Below are 16,891 nucleotides of genomic sequence, written 5' to 3' on the forward strand. Positions count from 1 at the left end.
CTCTGCCCCCCCCTCCCCACTGAGCTTTGTGTGTACCTATGCTTGGTCCTGATAAGAGTCCATCTTTGAGTCCCTCCACCCATGCCCATGTTGTATTCCCCAGAAGACCACAAGTTCTTTGAGGGCAGGGTTTGTGCATCCCATTTTTTTTTTTGTCTGCAGTAAGCATTTCATCCATGAGTGAAGGTGAAAAGTAAAGGAGACAAGGGGTGACTCAGGCTAGTTAGCATTAGCATTTTTATTTTCCTTTTTTTGTTGCATAGGAAATGCAGTACTTGCTTCCAGTAATTGTACTGTAATGTGAGAAGGTGGTAGCACTAATGGTTGAATACAAGAGTTAAACTAATCCACACCAGCTCAGAAAAACCTGTGGAGATTTTAGTTGAATAACAATGGACGCCCACAGTGATTCTCAACCAATTACAAATTTTCACAGAACACAGTCCAAACTAAAAGGGTAACTATGAAAGTCAATCCAAGTATACTAGAGGCACAAGGGGCCAGCTCATAAAGACAAAAGAAAAACCATGGTATTAACACGGGTGGCAGGTGAGGTTTGCCAATTGATCTCGCACGTGTCTATCAGAAAAGATTCCATCTACGCCCCTCCCACTTCTGAATTGAAAAAAAAAAACCAACATGGCGTCTGAGTGGACAAAAATCAATGCATTTGGGAGAAAGTTCCAGGCAACTCTTAGATGAAGGAGGGGATCAGGACTGGGCAGGGATGGGGGCTCTTTCCATCGCCACAAAATCTCACTAGAGGCTGATAAACCTAGTGAGCCAGCAAAATGGTGGCAGCCATAGCTGCCCAGAGTGGGAAGACAATCATTGGCAAAGAAAAATGAACCAAGAAGGGCCATCATTCTGCTGTCCTCACACTCACCATACCCCTCCACCCAAAATATTACCAGTCATCTTCTGCACTTCCTTTTGAGTCATTTAGAAAGAGTTACTAATTTAGAGACTATTGAGCATCACAATAATAATAATAATATAATAATAATAACAATAGTAATAGTAATAGTAATAAAAGACATCTGAAAGACACCAAACAAACCAGGGAGAGGGAAAGCGTTTTGTCATTTTGAAAATTGAGTTCCAAAATAAATGGCAAGGGGAAACAGGAGAAGCCACATTAGTCCTTGAAGCCACTGTAGAAAGTACAAAAGTTCCCATTTTATGTAGTCTTTTCCTTTGTGAAGATGCTGGATTAGAGGTAGCACATCTACTATATTCTCTTATGGTACAGACTAATTCTTAAAAGGTTTTCATCTTTATCAAATAGCGTCGTAAGTACACATGTGAATCTGGTGATGACTCAATGGCATGGAGCCTGGGGTCTTCTCTGGGATGCTCTCTCCCCTTTATCCCACCAAAGTCATAATGTTTCCCCTACTCTTGCTGCTTCTAATGGAATATGGGAATTTCTACTCTCTCTTCTCTCCATTTCCCAGATCCTTTCCCAATAGGACTCCATAGCCTCCTAAAGGCATAAAAGGCAGGTGGGTGCTGGCTAGGAAATGGGAAAAGAAAAACAAAAACCAAAACTTGCTTTACTTGGGAAGCAAGCCCTTGGAGATTTAGACCAGGAAGAATAATTAAAAAAAAAATCCCGTGTTAATAGCAAAATTTTTTTTTTCTCTCATGAAAAGGGCCCAGAGTTTGTACAGAGTTTAATTTTTTTGAAGGAAAATATTGCAACTGTGCATGAAACTAAATAGCCACATGAATTTTTTTAAGTTTTTTTTTTTTTAATATGAAGAGGTCTGGTGTGAAGAAGGGTCAAGCATGGGTACCTGGTTGAACACTGTTCATTAGGAAATCACTTCCCACATTAGCATAATCAGTTAAGGAGTCAGAGAAAAGTCTCCCCTTATATCGAAATGCTTCTGTGTCTCCTCCTAAACAGAGTTCTTAGGAGTCACATGATGGTTTTTTGAGACAAAAATCTTGCCAGGCACTGATTTCTGAACTCAATACCCATGCTTGCCCTCTAGGAAGAAGAGAGAGAGAGAGAGAGAGAAAAAAAAACCACACAAGTAATACTGAATTTAAGTAAATGTATACCTCCAAAAATACTGAAAACACCCCAAAAATCAAGAAAAGAGACAGAATTTGCGTTCTCAGTGAAATATCTTTAAACCTATCTGACAAGAACCAAGTCAGAAAAAAAGACTAACATAACTTGGAGTAATATTCATACAGCTCTCTAAGCATTATGGAATAGCATGCATTTATATTGTATGGTTATCTTACATCACCTATACCAGAAGGTCTTGACAGACAGCAAAGGCTACCGGTGTAGAAAACAATCTTACTTCAGAAGAGCAATATAATACAGATTTCACAGGCACTACATTTTTTTAATATATCAGGTATTATGCTGGTTTTTCTTATAATTCATTCTGTCCTAAAGCTGGCATCGTAACAATGACCAAAAAGGCAAGGACCGGAGTCAACGGAAGGGAAAGAGATACCAACGCGGATATACTTGTTTTCTTCGGGTAAGGTTAGTGCATAGTTCTCATGCAGATAATCACTGCTATGCATTTACATTGTGGGAAAGCAGATTGAAACGAGCCCAAGTTGTCACGTTTTTGTTTTGTTTTTTTTTTTGTTTTTTTTTTTTTCTTTTCGTAAATCATTTTGCCAGCCTGTAATAGCACCATGTAATGGATTTGCATTAAACGTTAGATTGATCTCAGAAGTGGTGACAAAGTCTTCACTACAGTTAAGTGCCACGGAACAGCTTCAATGTTACCTGCTATAGATCAAAGACGTTCTCATCACACTGCCTTTTAATTTTTCTTTTTTTTTTTTTTAACTGGCAAAAAGAAAAAAAGGGGACGGATGCAAGACGCCGATGAGACGGGAGCACAGCCTTGGACCAGATGGAGGGAGGCAGAATCACGGGACTGTCCAACAGGAGGTACATGCACTGGACTTCAAGACAAAAATGGGCCATGGGAAGCGGCCATTCATAACAGCCCTGCTTCCTGAGCCATCCACCAACAGATCTCCTAAGTCAAGTGGACTGTTTGTTGGGGGTTTTGTTTTTGTTTTAGGTGCCATTGAAGCTCTCCTCACACGACTTTACCAGCTGTGTTTGCAATTTGTTCTATGGAGGCCTTCGACCAAAAAAACAAAAGAACTCAAATAAAGTAGAAGAAAAAAAAAGGTGAGAAGTAACGAAAGAAACCACCAACGCTCACAACAACCAAAAAGATATTTCCAGAGACACAATGCAAAGTACAATATTCACTGACATCCCTTGTGGTTCAAAACAAAATTGCAAGGAACAACTGGGTCTTGATGTTGTCGATTTTAGGCCACAAATCCAGATTTGTACAGTAAATATTTCATAACACTGTTACTACAAAGCTGCAAAATACACTGACACAAACAAAACAAAGCGAAGGAGGAATTTTTTAGAAACTTGCTTTTAAAAAAATTTTGTTTGTCTTTTGCATATTCCTGTGGGCTGACTGAATACTGAGTCCAGGAACTTTTTATTTGGGGTGTGGGTGGGGTCCCTTTCTTCCCTTCCAGAAACCAAGGAAAGCATCCTACGTCTGCCAAAACTCTTACTTGGGGCTGATCAATCAATTATGAACTGCATGGTTGAGGTATGCAGTAGGAGACAAGCAAATGCTTACTTAATTCAAGCAGGGGATACATCTAAGAGCTGGGAGCTGGGGTGTGGTGGGGGATAAGGGACAGGGAGAAGGGCCAGTGTCAAGTGATAATCATGGGGAAGAAAACCAAGAGATTGTGTGAGGGATTGGGATGAAAGAGGCTGGAGCAATTTAGTGTTTGTGTCTCTGGTTTAGATCCCAGAGGAAGACAAGAAACAGGAAAAGTTAGTTGTGGGACAATTTTTTTCCTAAATGCCATAGTGTTCTAGAATCTTGGATTTAGAGTGGGAATGGACAGGTGAGCATGGAAGAGAAATCCTGCGTGTTTCACAAATAAGGACTCAACCCTGTCCCCTGGATCCTGCCAGCTCTGAATCCCTGCACACTGTACAGTCTCTTCCAGCCTCTATTCTTGGCTGTGATTCTGGGGAATCATACCGTCTCCTCTCTCCCTTGTTTTCTGTCTGGTCACAACCCAACTGTCGTTTTCTGGATGATGATACAGTGAACAAAAAAGTGTCATTGAATGTGTTTTCATGATGACTCCACCACCCCTGTCAGTTATGACCCTAGTCTGCCTCCCTAATGTTGCAAAGTCTTGAAAACATTTTGTTTGCTTGTTTCTGCAAATGGGTTCAGAGTTCCCTAACTCCGGCTTCATCGAACTCAAATATGACAAAGTATCTTCGAGAGAAAAAAAATAATAAAACAGCATACCTGTAATATCCATTTACAATGGGTCTCCAGTAGCCTACACTTCTGAAGCATAGGAATATGCTATATCATCAAGAGAAGAAAAATAACTGTATTTAAATACATACATAAAAAAGGAAACAGGTAAGTTTTCAACTTAAATCCAGTTCCCAAAAAAAGGAGGGGTGGGGGACACCCAACAGCAATGGGAAAAAATTTAAAAATAAAGAGAAAAAGCAATTCTATGAACGCTGCCTTTATAACAAACAATCAGAAATTCCACTAGGCTAATTGGACAGATTTTTTTTTCCTCATTTAAACAACATTACAAAAGTCCTGCATTATAAAATAGGGTCAAACAAATCCATAAAACTATACAACATACAAATTACATTATCTTCTGAGGGGGAGCAGTGGAGTCTCTCTCGCTCTCTTGCTCTCAGACAGCTCGCCCCAAATCACTGGACCTGCCCCAACTATTGCTTCGGTGGATTTGTCTTTTTTTTTTATTCTTTTTATTTTTTTTCATCTTCAAAAAAAAGGGGTGCAATTTCATCGTATGTACAGACCAATTTCACTGGTAACACCTCAGCTTAGAGCAAAGGTTCTGACAAAATGTCTTTCTAGGCTTTTTTGTTGTTCTTTTTTTTTTCCCTTCACTGTGAAGCACTGTAAGCTGCAAATTTATTTATTTATTTTTCATAGTGCACATAATGTCATCACAAAGTAATGCCCTGCTAAGTGCTATTGGGGGAAGGCAAAGAATGCTGGCTACAGGAAATGATACTGCACACTGACTCTCGCACAACACAACAGAGCCCAACAACTACTCGACCACTTACCAGACACGTATCAAAGTCCAAAACGTTTTATTTTTTTTTCCTTAAATAGAGAGAACCAGTAAACAATTATTTTTCTTTCTCCAAACTTGGAAGTTTAAAAACGTGCATATAAAAATGGGCATTATTATATTTATTGAATGTGGATCAAACTGGTCTGCTAAGAAAAATGGGGTGTGGGGATCTGAAGAAAAAGGAAGGTTGTTTTTTTTTTCTTGTGTTTTTTTTAAACGCTATTTTTTTAAGGCTTGCTTGTGAAAGGAATAGTTGTAAAAAGAAAAAACAATTGCTTGAAGCAGGGTCAGCTTAGTGCTTCACAGTCTGACTGCTACTCTAAAGGGAGCCCTTCCTGCCTCCGTGCATTCAAAATTCGCAAAAAAAAGGACAAAGACAAACACCGAAAACACACTGCGTCAAGTGCAGCACCGACTTTGGTCAAATTAAAAAAAAAAAATCAAAAGAAAACTCGATCACCACTAAGCATTTCTACGTGATATAAGCAGGTATTGCATATTTTCATATATCTGGGAAATAAAACAAAACAAAATAAAGGAAGACTCCGAAATAAAATGTCCAATGCAGCAACATCCCAAAATACTGATTTTTTTTTCTCTAGCATCTACAGATCTCAGAATAGCACTGCCACTGACCACACCAGACAATACACACTACTCCTATCTGCGGAACAACTAACACGCTACTTAGGTTCTAGAAGTGGAAACTGACGATGGCGGACGTCAAAGTCACATTTACAAAAAAAGTGTCTCCAAATGCTTGACCAGGGAAAAAACCCTTTCGATTCGAGGAACGTGTGCAACAATTTCAGAAATAATCGCTATCCAGGGCAAGGCACATTGATATGGAATTTTTTTTTCATTTGTTTCGTGCAAATCAAGGAGGAAAAAAATAAAACAAACAACCAACATTGTTTCAGGGAAAAGATGAGCAAAAGTGACTTCCCAAGAATTTCAGATACTTGATTGTATAGGACAGTAGTAGAAGCCCTTCTCAAGGGCTGAACAAACAAGGTTTAAAGGCAAGTAAGTGCCTGGAATAGGGTTACAATATTGTGTCTTAATGTACTCTACTTTATCCTACATTAACTATATAAAAATTAGTTACTAACACTAGAACATGCACAGATTTTCTCTGATTAGCCAGATGCGCCAATCAGAACGTATATATATGTATAGTCTAGGAAACCTTCTGAAAGTCGCCTGGGGAAGCATTGGGTGCTTCGCTGTCTGGTAGAAAAAAAATCACTTGCACTCTATTTTGTTCTCATTTTTCTGCATTTTTTTGTTTTTTGTCTCATTTTACTTTTGTACATAAGATACAGGACATTTGGGGGTACGAATTTTTTCCTTTTTTCTCCCCAACAAGTGCCCTTGATCAGAATGGACACCAGCATCTTTGTCATTTCTCTCTGTAGTCTGTCCAGGAAAACGTAGGACACCAAGGTGTTTCAAACCTCTGGATGCTCTCTGGGACTTGAGGTGGCCAAGAACTGATAAACCCTAGGTGGCCAGATACAGGTCAATTTTTTTTTTTCAAAATTGGCATAATCCATTATAAGTGACTTTTAGCTTATAAAATTAACAGATATCATGACTTAATTTTTATGTGCTTCGTTAAAAGAAAATAATTAATTAGCATTTAATGTAGTTAACATATTGTGGTAAAAGCACCATTAGATTTGTATTTTTTTGTGTTTTTTAAAATTTTCCTTCAGTTTTTAAAGGGATACAAGTTTAACAATAAAAAACATAAAAAGCAAAAATAGCTCCCCTTTTTTTCTTGCAAGGCTGTTTTTTTTACCCCAATAATTTAGAGTCCTGGGGTAGGACTTGGAAAACAAAAATAGAATTTTCAACAATCTCTATCTTACAAAGATATTTAGCTATCCAATGAAATTGCACTTAACTCAATTCAAAATTCGATTGTTTTGATTGATTCCTGTCAGTTTCTGTCAAAACAGACCATCTTCCCCATTTCCACGTGAATTTGTGTAATTGTTGAAAATTGTTGGAAAAAAAACCCCACAATGTTCTAATGTAAGTGCAGCATTTCAAACTTTAAAAACAAATGATGACAATAGTAGTAGTTTATCATTTCTGGATATCTCTGCAACGTGAGTGGACTCGCCATCCTTTATGGGTCATGTTACGCATTTCAATTGCTGACCGTAGAACAAAAATCAAACCCCCCAAAAGGGAACCCACTGCTTATTTTTTTCCCCGATATGTTACAGAAGAACATGCCCTATTGTCTGTCCTGTAAGTTACATATTGCAGATTTCAGCGACTACGAAAGTTTTAGTTGCGGCGGGCCTCGCGAGTGCTCAGAAAGGCGTACGCATCTGTAGGGGTCAATGGATGTCAAGACCGTGAAACAGCTGGGCTCCGTATGGAAAGTGGGGTACAGCAGGGAAGGCAGCACATGACAGCAGACCGGCCTCCCCCTCCACCCAGTGTCACCTACAACTTACACTACCAGCGAAACACTCCAATGCGACAAAGCCAAATCATTTCAAGCACCATGTGAGAAAATTACAACAGTCCCTAAGGTGGTTGAAAAAAAAAATTCTAATCCCAAAGAGGTTACGGCCTTGGCTGTCGGACCGTAACACTCCCCATTTTTCCATGTACTGGTTTTTCTGAATCTGTTCGTCTCCCCTTCCGCTGGACAATGAAGAAACTGCACTGCGCTGCTGCTGCTGCTTCCGCGTTACAGAGTTGAGAAGGGGTCCGGTGGTCTGTCTGGTGGATGGTGGGATGTTGAGACTTTTATCCCAGGTACCAGGACTGGAAGACACAAGGAGAAAAAAGCCTAGTTACAAAATGGCATTGGTGTGATGGTTTCAAGAGAAAGGCTGTTGGAAGCAATGGGGATGTTGGAGACCAGCTAGGTCTTACAGAGGAGGAAACTGAGGCCCAGAAGTGAAGTGACTTGCCCAAAGTCACTGGGGTCATGAGGAAGTAGCAGGCCAGGGATTCAAAACCAGGACCTCTGGTTTTAAAATTAAGGCTCTTTCTACTATTCTGGGCTGCGTCTCTTGTCACCAGAATGGCGAGGCATTTGGAAGCAATGTCAGAAGAGACACGGTGGCTCTGGAAGAGGTCACATGGAAGAGGGAGGAAACTTAGGACCAATGAGTAGAAGACAAGAGCAGACAGATTTCAATTTGGTATAAATCAATTCCACACACATTTATTTATTAAGCACCTACTTAAGTGCTTCAAGGCACTGAGCAAACAAAGACAACAATTAAATGGTGCCTGATCTCAAGGAGCTTACATTCTATAAGAAAGAATTTCTTAATGAATAAACTGGAAGTAGTGAAACTAAATTTTCCCACTAACAACAGTTTTCAAGCGATTGGCGAACCATTTGTTGGCACTCGTTTTTTAAAGCAAGGGTTGAACTAGATGGCTTCTACGACCTGTTCTGACTCTGAAGTTCTGATAGTGTAGAGGGGAAATATCCTAAGTAGAAGAAGAAAGTATATCACCCGCTAGGTAAACCAAAGCAGTGCATGAAAGAGGTGACCACGGGCACTCTGAAACTGGGACTGCCTTCAGAAATGCAATTTAAATATGGTTTGGGGGACTTGGGTGCCTCCTAGATTTCCATCCTTAAGTGCTGACAAGGTATCCCAAGGGTCACCACAGACATCCTTTGAGTAACATACAGACCCTGTCACTTTAGAAGAAAAAGGAAAAGGCCAAAGTTGGCAGTAAGTGGCTAGCCAGGCTTACAATTTATGTTAGGTGGCATGTGGCAAGTCTTTGGGCACAGGTACTTAAGTCCATAAGCATTTATTAAGCACTTACTATATGCTAGGCACTGTGCTAAGTACTGACTCCCATTGGGTACTGAAAGAAGGAAACCACAGATGGTCATTATTGAAAGAAGGAATATTCTCAGTGTTCATAAATGGCTACATGAGGCAGTGAGAGCAAGAGTACTGAGTGAAGGGAAAAGAAAAAGAAAAATTAAAAAAGAAAATTAAAAAAAAGAGTACTGAGTGAGAATTGGTCTCTAGTTCTAAATTTACCACTAACTCATTATACCACTTAGGACAACAGTTAGAATAACTGACATTGGTAGAGAGACTCTAAAGCTTGCAAAATGAATAACTGCATGATTTGATAGAAATCTCCTGACAACAGGACAGTAGGTACTATAGCTATTACCACCCTCATTTTAGAGATGAGGAAACTGAGTCTCTGGTTGTGGATTGCCTGCGGTCACATAGCATGGAAGTTTCTGAAGAAAAATTGGAGCCCAGGTCTTACTGAAGATAGGATCATAGATTTAGAACTGAGGTTACTGGGTCCAACACTTTCATTTTACAGATGAAGAAACTGAGGCACAGAGTGGCTAAGTGACTTACCTAGGATTACAAACTAGTGTGTGCCTGAAGCAGAATTTGAACCTAGGTCTCCCTAACTCCAAGTCCAGTCTCCTACTGACCACACCAGGGGCAAGTTGACTGACCTCTCTGGGCTTCAATTTCCTCTTCTTTACAATGAGAGGATTATTCTAATAGCCTCTAAGATTCCTTCCATTACTAAGAGTCTATACATTCTTCAATAATGATATATCGATGATAACCAGATGAGTCCAGACTTCTATGCTATATAAGTACTACAGAGAGAACTGAGATGGGTAAACAGTGGAAATACTATGTGCTTGGTTAAGCTTTTGAGTCTGGTTGAAATGATGGAGCTGACCCTTCCTCCCTCCCTCCATCCCTCTCTCCCCCAGTTTGGAGCAGACTGTTCTCTTTCCAGCACCTTCATAATCTCCCCACCCCTTTGTCTGTGGTTCTTCCAATCCCCAAACCAAGGAAACATTTTGGAACCTCTGTTACATAGAATGTACACTATTGTAAGGGAGAGAAAGATGCCAGCTGGCCTGCAATCCTAGGGTACTTTGTTGATTCCAGAAAATGGAAGTCAACATAAATGTTTTCTTCAGGTGAGGTTAATGCATAATTCTCATGCACATAAGCACCACCATGCATTTAGGCTATGAGATGGAATGAAACAGGGGTGTGTGTGTGGTGGTGCAAGGTTTTTTTAGAAATGTCATTTTACCAGCCTGTAATAACACTGTAGAAAAGAGTCATATTCAGATAGCTTGAGGTGATGCATGTGTATACACATGTCATATATGTGTGCGTATATATATGCATAATAATTATATATATATGTATATATGTACATATGTGTATTGCTCAGCCCTCAGAAAGCTGCTTTCTATAGTTTTCTGTGTTCTCCCCTTCCAATAAAATTATTTTGAAATTAGTTTAGTTAATTTTTCCTTTCAATATCTGTGTACACTTTGTTTTCCCCCAGAAAATGTAAATTCTTTGAGGAAAGGCATGGTTCTTCCTCTGTCTTTGGGTCCCCCACACCTCGTACAGAACCTGGTGCACACTAAGTATTCTCTAAATGCCTGTGGACTAGAACAGAATGAAGAGGTTTAAAGTCTGGGGACTCGGGTTAAGCTTTTGCTTGAACTCGTATCTCCCGTGGAGTCCTTTCCTCCCTTTCCCCAAAACGTGGGCAACTTCATTTTTTCTCTCTCAGCCACATAAGGTGGGCACAGCTAACATCTACCTACCTGGCACCTCCAGCCACTTAGACATACAACGAATAAGGCACTTGTTCAAAAAGAGATGTGTTTTCTTCACCCTCACCCCTTTATTTTGGTTTAGAAAATTTTAAGCTGAAACACCTGACATAGTCTTTCAATGTCTCCTTTCAGAAAGGCCCTCTTCCATCATTTGGAATAGCCTTGTAGACACAGCAATGAAACCCCCATGGAGATCTGGAACTCAAGTTTGGTTCTGCCCTGAACTGACTGTGTGACCGTGAGTGAGTCAGTTAACCACTAGCAAACTCCATTTCCTGATTTGTCAACTGGGGATAATACTGGGTATTGCTATCCTCACATTACATAAGATTTAAGAGCATCTGATAATATAATGGATACACAACTCTTTTTCTCTCTGTGTCTCTCCCTGTCTCTGTCTTTCTCTGTAATAACTCATTTCTTTAATCCGGAGTGAAGGATAACTGTTGTGTAGGCTATGTGTTCCGTTGGCATACTTGCCATGTCAAGAAAAATTGAGGAAGAGTCTTAGTAACTTGGGCAGACCCTTAGGGGAGAATTTACAGGAGGGTATGGACAAAAATTATGGAGGATGGGCAAGTATGGATGGGTTACATGTTGCATTATTAGAGGGCATACCTACACACGCCAGATCACAATTCATTTTAGTATTATTAGCAAAATGTATGTACATATACATACATAGCCCACATATAATGTACATATACACATATATGTACAGATACATATAGATAGATGGCTTTTGCTCTAGACTTGTGGTTTCCCCAATGTAGGGGGGTTCCAATATGGAAATTCCCTTCACTAATATAGTTGGAAACTCAAACACTTTGAACCTTAGAGTCGTAGGGAGTGACCTTGGACACTGAGATGATAAACGAGGGAGGGCTCCGACTCCCACCCAGCCCTCTTGGCTCCATAGCAAATGCTTGCATATGCTTTCGGTCCCAATCCAGTAGAAGGGAGGAGAATATGCTCAGAGTCGGAGTCCAAAGGGTTAAGTCTGGGCTGGGTCGGTGGGGTGAGGCTTGGTTGGCTTCCAAGACTACCTGGCTAAATGACAACCACACGGGTGAAGGTGGAAGATTCCCTGGCTTCTCAAGCAACTTTTGGTTTCCAGAGGAGTTTTCGAAGTACCCATCATGTATACTTTCAAATGTTATTCTCTGACCGTGCTTTGAGAAACACAATCAAGTCTCTTGTGTCGGGAAAGGAAATCCAATATCTGTGGACTCAGTCTAAGTGGGTAAAAAGGAGACCCTCTCCGGCTTCCTCGTAATGGAAAGGAGTTCAGTTTTGGATCTGGCCAAAGCCAGGCTAAAATTCTCCTTTTCCCCTTTTCTGAGCCCACCAGGAGGACCCCCATCCAGTGTGGCTGGGAAGCTCCCGAAGCGCCTCCTGGGACACAAAGGGGCCGGCAGGGGGCGCCCTTCCCCACCCCAAGCCTCCTGGCAGCCTGTCTCCAAAGCATCGCTTAGCTCTGCCGAGCTGGGACTGGCCTCTTAAAAAGCCAAAAAAAAAAAAAAAAAGAGAAAGAAAGTTTCTTCACACATCTTACTATTCAGTATGTGCCTTGCAGACAAGGTTACCCCAGAGCAGCTCTGTAATCCTTCACTGAAATAGGCTTTATTGATTGCTCTGGTCTATTGTTCTCTTTTCAAGTCCTCCAAGTTCAAGTTCATCGTGGTGTTACATCATGTCTGGTTGCTAGGGGCAACCAGACAGACCCAGACGTGACTATCATTAGCAAGAAACCCTCGGCTCTCCTCCCACCAACCTTCCAGTGGCTCTGACGTAGCAGGGCCCACTGCAAACACATTGAGGTATTGATTCTGCCTAATTTATGACCTTCACAGCAAGCGGGGACCCCCACTCCCAAAACCAACACTGTTGTATATTTAATTAACCCGTCTTTCTCTGGCACTCGGGAAAGTTAGACAAAGGGCTAATTATTGTGTTTCACTGGCCCGCATTTTTTTGTCTTGGGGGGTGTGTGTGTGAAGATTTGCATGGGAAAGAGAGCTCCGAGGTGTAGGACTGTGCGCGCCCCCCCATTCTCCCCAGCCCGGACCCCCTCCCCTCCTTCCCCCCCTTATTTTTTGCCCTATTGACATTTCATGAAATTCTTGAGCTGCTTAAGGGAATTAGGGGGGAAAGAGGCGACGTGAATGTTACTCCTTTGGAGTTGGTATTCCGGAACACAAATCAACTCCTGACATGTTTAAATTTAAATGCTAACCACACACTCTGCGAGTTACTCTAAAGGTTAGTTCTTAATCAATAGAAGTTGCTGACTCCGGGTTTTCTCAGCTTCCATGCGGCACTGCAGTTCCCGGCCTTTTGTCTCACGGTGGGGCTTTCAAAACTTTTTTTTCCCTCCTGCTCCTTTCCTCAAGACGATCCCAGTAGTGATCTGGCAGACACAGAGAGCTATTGTGTCCCCTGACTAGCAACATGTCAATGAGGGAGCTGGGGTACCGTGGGGTGCGGGGGCGTAGGACTCCGGCACCAGCCCCTTAATGACCGATGGAAAAACTTAATTAACCCTTGCGAGACGGGCACCCCTCCCATCCCAGATGCAGCCCACTCTCCATCTGAGGTGACACCTGGGCTTTCGGCTGAGGGCACATCTCGGAGGACGTTTGGAGGGGATCATTGATTTGCTGAGGCCGCAAACAGCCAGGCTGGGGAGGGTGCGTGTTCATCAGGCTTTCTCGAGATCAGTTTGAAAATGGCTTGCTGTGCATTAGAGTTCAGAGCATGGGGGCTGTGGGCTAGAAGGGACCTTGGTGTCCAAACCCTCCGGTGGGTTATGATTCATGGGATCCCAGGCCAAGAGCTGGTCATGGAGTACAAAGCCTCCAGTATTTAAAAGGCCAGAAGGAACCTCAGAGGGTCATTAAGTACAAACTCCTCCTGGGTTTGAGTTTATAGGGTTGGAGCCTGAGAAAAGAGACCTTAAGACAGAGATTGGCACACAGTAGGTGCCTAATAAATATTTATTGGACTGAATTGAAGTCACGGTGCCTTCTCAGCTAATTAGCTCCAATTTATCTACATATAATCATGTTTGCACATAGCTGTTTCTGTGCTATCTCCCCTCTTACACTGTGAACTTCTTGGGAGCAGGAGTTGGCTTTGGTCTCTCTTTGTATCCCGGCACTTGGGATGGTTCCTGGCATACAGTGGGTGCTTAGTAAAGGCTTGTTGACTGACTAACACCACCATTTTACAAATGAAGCAACTGAGGCCTTGGGGGCAGGATCGTTTATGTCTTGCCTCTACCTGCACCTGGAATGTATGTAGTAGGCAGTTCATTAATGCTCGCTGAGGTGCAAAGACTTGCTCAGAGTCACATGGGGAGTAATGGGCAGACTCAGCATTGGAACCTGTCTCTACCTCTGGAGCCCACCTTCTCTCAGCTGGACCCAAACCTACGTGCCTGCATTAGATATGCCGACCCAAATCACAGAACCTTAGGTCTGGAGTTGGAAGGATAGCAGCAGCCATTCTGTCCCTTCATTTTACAGATGAAGAAACTGAAGACCAGAGAAATCAAGTGACTTGCCCAAGGCCACTCCTAAAATGTCAGAACCAGGCCTCAAAACCCGACTCTCAAACTCCAAATGCAGTTCACACGTTTACAAAGAAATGTTCCAAGAAGTATCTGAAGAGGCCCATTTTCTCTCTCTCTGTGCATTCTAGGAACAGTCAGGATTTTCAAGTATTTGCCTTCTTCTCCTCCATTTTTGCAATACCGATAACTTCAGCTATAGAATGTTAATTTTGCTAGGTTATATGGCTGGCCAATGGCGAAATATGAGCTGATGATGGCTAAGGTCACTTAGGGCAGATTTAAAAAAAACACACGTCTTTGAGGCATTTATGGTGCTATAACTTCCAAGTTAATATGGTTTCTGCCTTTCTCTATATTTCTTTCTACTTTGAGAGTCCCTGAAATGTAGCCTCCCGCCTTCGGACAGACTAACTACAAAGGCATGTCTGTTCTTTATCTCCAAAGAGTCCAGCTATGACGATATAATACAGGCTGATGCTATCTGGAGATCCTGACATCAGGGGAACCTTTCTCCAGTTGGCATTTTGGAACTTGATAAATCTGCTGTCCCCCAAAGATCCTGGCTCGGGGATGCATTGGCTCCCCATTTGTCAGCCACCCACCCCCATTTCTAGAGGGAGCATCACCGGCGCCTGTCCTTTCCCCGGGCACTCAAGGTGAAACATCCCAATGAATTCTGCAGCCCAGCAAAAGATCTTAGCTTCCCTTTTTTCTCCAGTCAAATGAAGAAGTAATCTCATCAGGTCGAAAAGTGCTGACTAAGGATTTAATAAAGGGCCTGCAGATGTGTGTCATCTCTGAGGTATTCAACTCATGTAATGCAAAACAGTTGCACACGGAGCGTGCTTATAAAATTCCATTTAACCATTGCTGGGCTCTTTTTTTTTTTACTGTTCTCTGAGGAGTATTATCACACTTTCCCGCCCTTAATTTACAACACCATGAAAGTTGGTGATCAGTCCTGCTGCTCTCCTGGAAGCTTCAAAGTACTCAGGATTTATGGACCATAAACAATATCAACTCGTCTGAATCCTAAACAGGAAGTCTGTCGTGGCAAGAGTGCGGCCCAGGATGGCTCTGTCTCTCTGCTTCCTTCCAAGAAACAGCAAGAAAATGGAAACTGTTTTTAAAAAACAACTGGGGCCTTTGGTGCCACTGAGGATGGCGACAGGGCAGACGAGGAGGCTCCGAGTTCCAGAAATGAAAGGGACCCGAGAGTCCACTAAGTCTAACTCAATTTACCCAAGGTCACAAAACTGGGATTGCAAGCTGGGCCCTCTGACTTCAGTCCCCAATCCAGGCCCTCGGCACCCCCACCTGAACAGCTGTCATAGTTTCATGATCAGTCTCCCAGGCCTCCAGCATCTTCCCTCTGGAATCAACCTTCTAAATCGCTGAGTAAATGACTTTCCTGAAACACATATCTGAACAGCACACCTCTAACTCAAAAACCTTCAGTGGTTCACTATTGCTTCTAGGATAAGATATAAAATCTGTAGTCTGGAATTTCATAGGATGGGGAGAGGAGAGAGAGAAAGGAAGAGGTAGAAGGAGGAAGGGAGAGGGAGAGAGGAAGAGAGAGGGAGAGAGAGAGAGGGAGAGAGAGAGAGAGGGAAAGAGAGAGAGAGAGAGAGAGAGAGAGAGAGAGAGAGAGAGAGAGAGAGAGAGAGAGAGAGAGAGGGAGGGAGGGAGGGAGGGAGAGAGGGAGAGAGAGAGAGAGAGAGAGAGAGGGAGGGAGGGAGGGAGGGAGGGAGAGAGGGAGAGAGAGAGAGAGAGAGAGAGGGAGGGAGGGAGGGAGGGAGGGAGAGAGGGAAAGACAGACAGACAGACAGACAGACAGACAAGGGACCTTAGAGGACATCTTATTATAGAATCTCAGATTTAGAGCTGAGAGAGAATTACCTTGTCCAATCCCCCAGTTTACAGATGAAGAGACTGGGCCTAGGATTGGCAGAGGTCAACAGGGACAGAGCTGGGATGTGGATCCAAAGCAAGCCCTAACTCATTAAGTCTTTTCTGTCTTCCTCTTGGCTGCGCTGTGTCCACACCTACTGTTCAGGTATGATTTTATCCGCCCCTCCCTCCTACTTGTCCAGGGTCACAATGCCAATCTGTGACTGAGGCGGGACTTGAACTCGGGTCTTCCAGCCTCCAAGGTTTTATGGCTACCCACTAGATCACACTGCCTCTAGTCATCTCCCTGGAAATGACAGGACAAAAATGGCTAAGAGGGGAATTGATGCCCAAGATAAGTTAGAATATCCTAAGAGAAGCCCTAGTTGTCCGGAATGAATTTAAATAGATGAACCACACCCTTGGGTACTGAAACAATGGGAGAGGGAACTTGGACCCAGGTCTTCCTCCTCCAAGCTGCCTATGGATCAATAGTGGGCATTTATAGGGACAGCTAGGTGGTACAATGGGATAGAGTGCCAGTCCTAGAGTCAGGAGGATCTGAGTTCAAATCCAGCCTCAAACATTTATGAGCTGAATGACCCTAGGCA

The 16,891-nt window shown here is 42.5% G+C and overlaps 1 protein-coding gene across 9 annotated transcripts in view; it reads right to left on the reverse strand.

Moving 5' to 3' along the window:
* Positions 1–212: 212 nt before the first annotated feature.
* NFIA (nuclear factor I A) overlaps positions 213–16,891 on the reverse strand; it is a 708,739-nt gene continuing 692,060 nt past the window's right edge. For all 9 annotated transcript variants that reach the window (XM_044005161.1, XM_044005162.1, XM_044005160.1 and 6 more), the window contains one exon: positions 213–7,974. In XM_044005161.1, the coding sequence (XP_043861096.1) occupies positions 7,957–7,974 (18 nt within the window). In that variant the 3' untranslated portion in view covers positions 213–7,956. The remainder of the gene's footprint in view (positions 7,975–16,891) is intronic.

This window comes from Dromiciops gliroides, chromosome 4 (genome assembly GCF_019393635.1).
Source record: "Dromiciops gliroides isolate mDroGli1 chromosome 4, mDroGli1.pri, whole genome shotgun sequence".
Taxonomy (NCBI): Eukaryota; Metazoa; Chordata; class Mammalia; order Microbiotheria; family Microbiotheriidae; genus Dromiciops; species Dromiciops gliroides.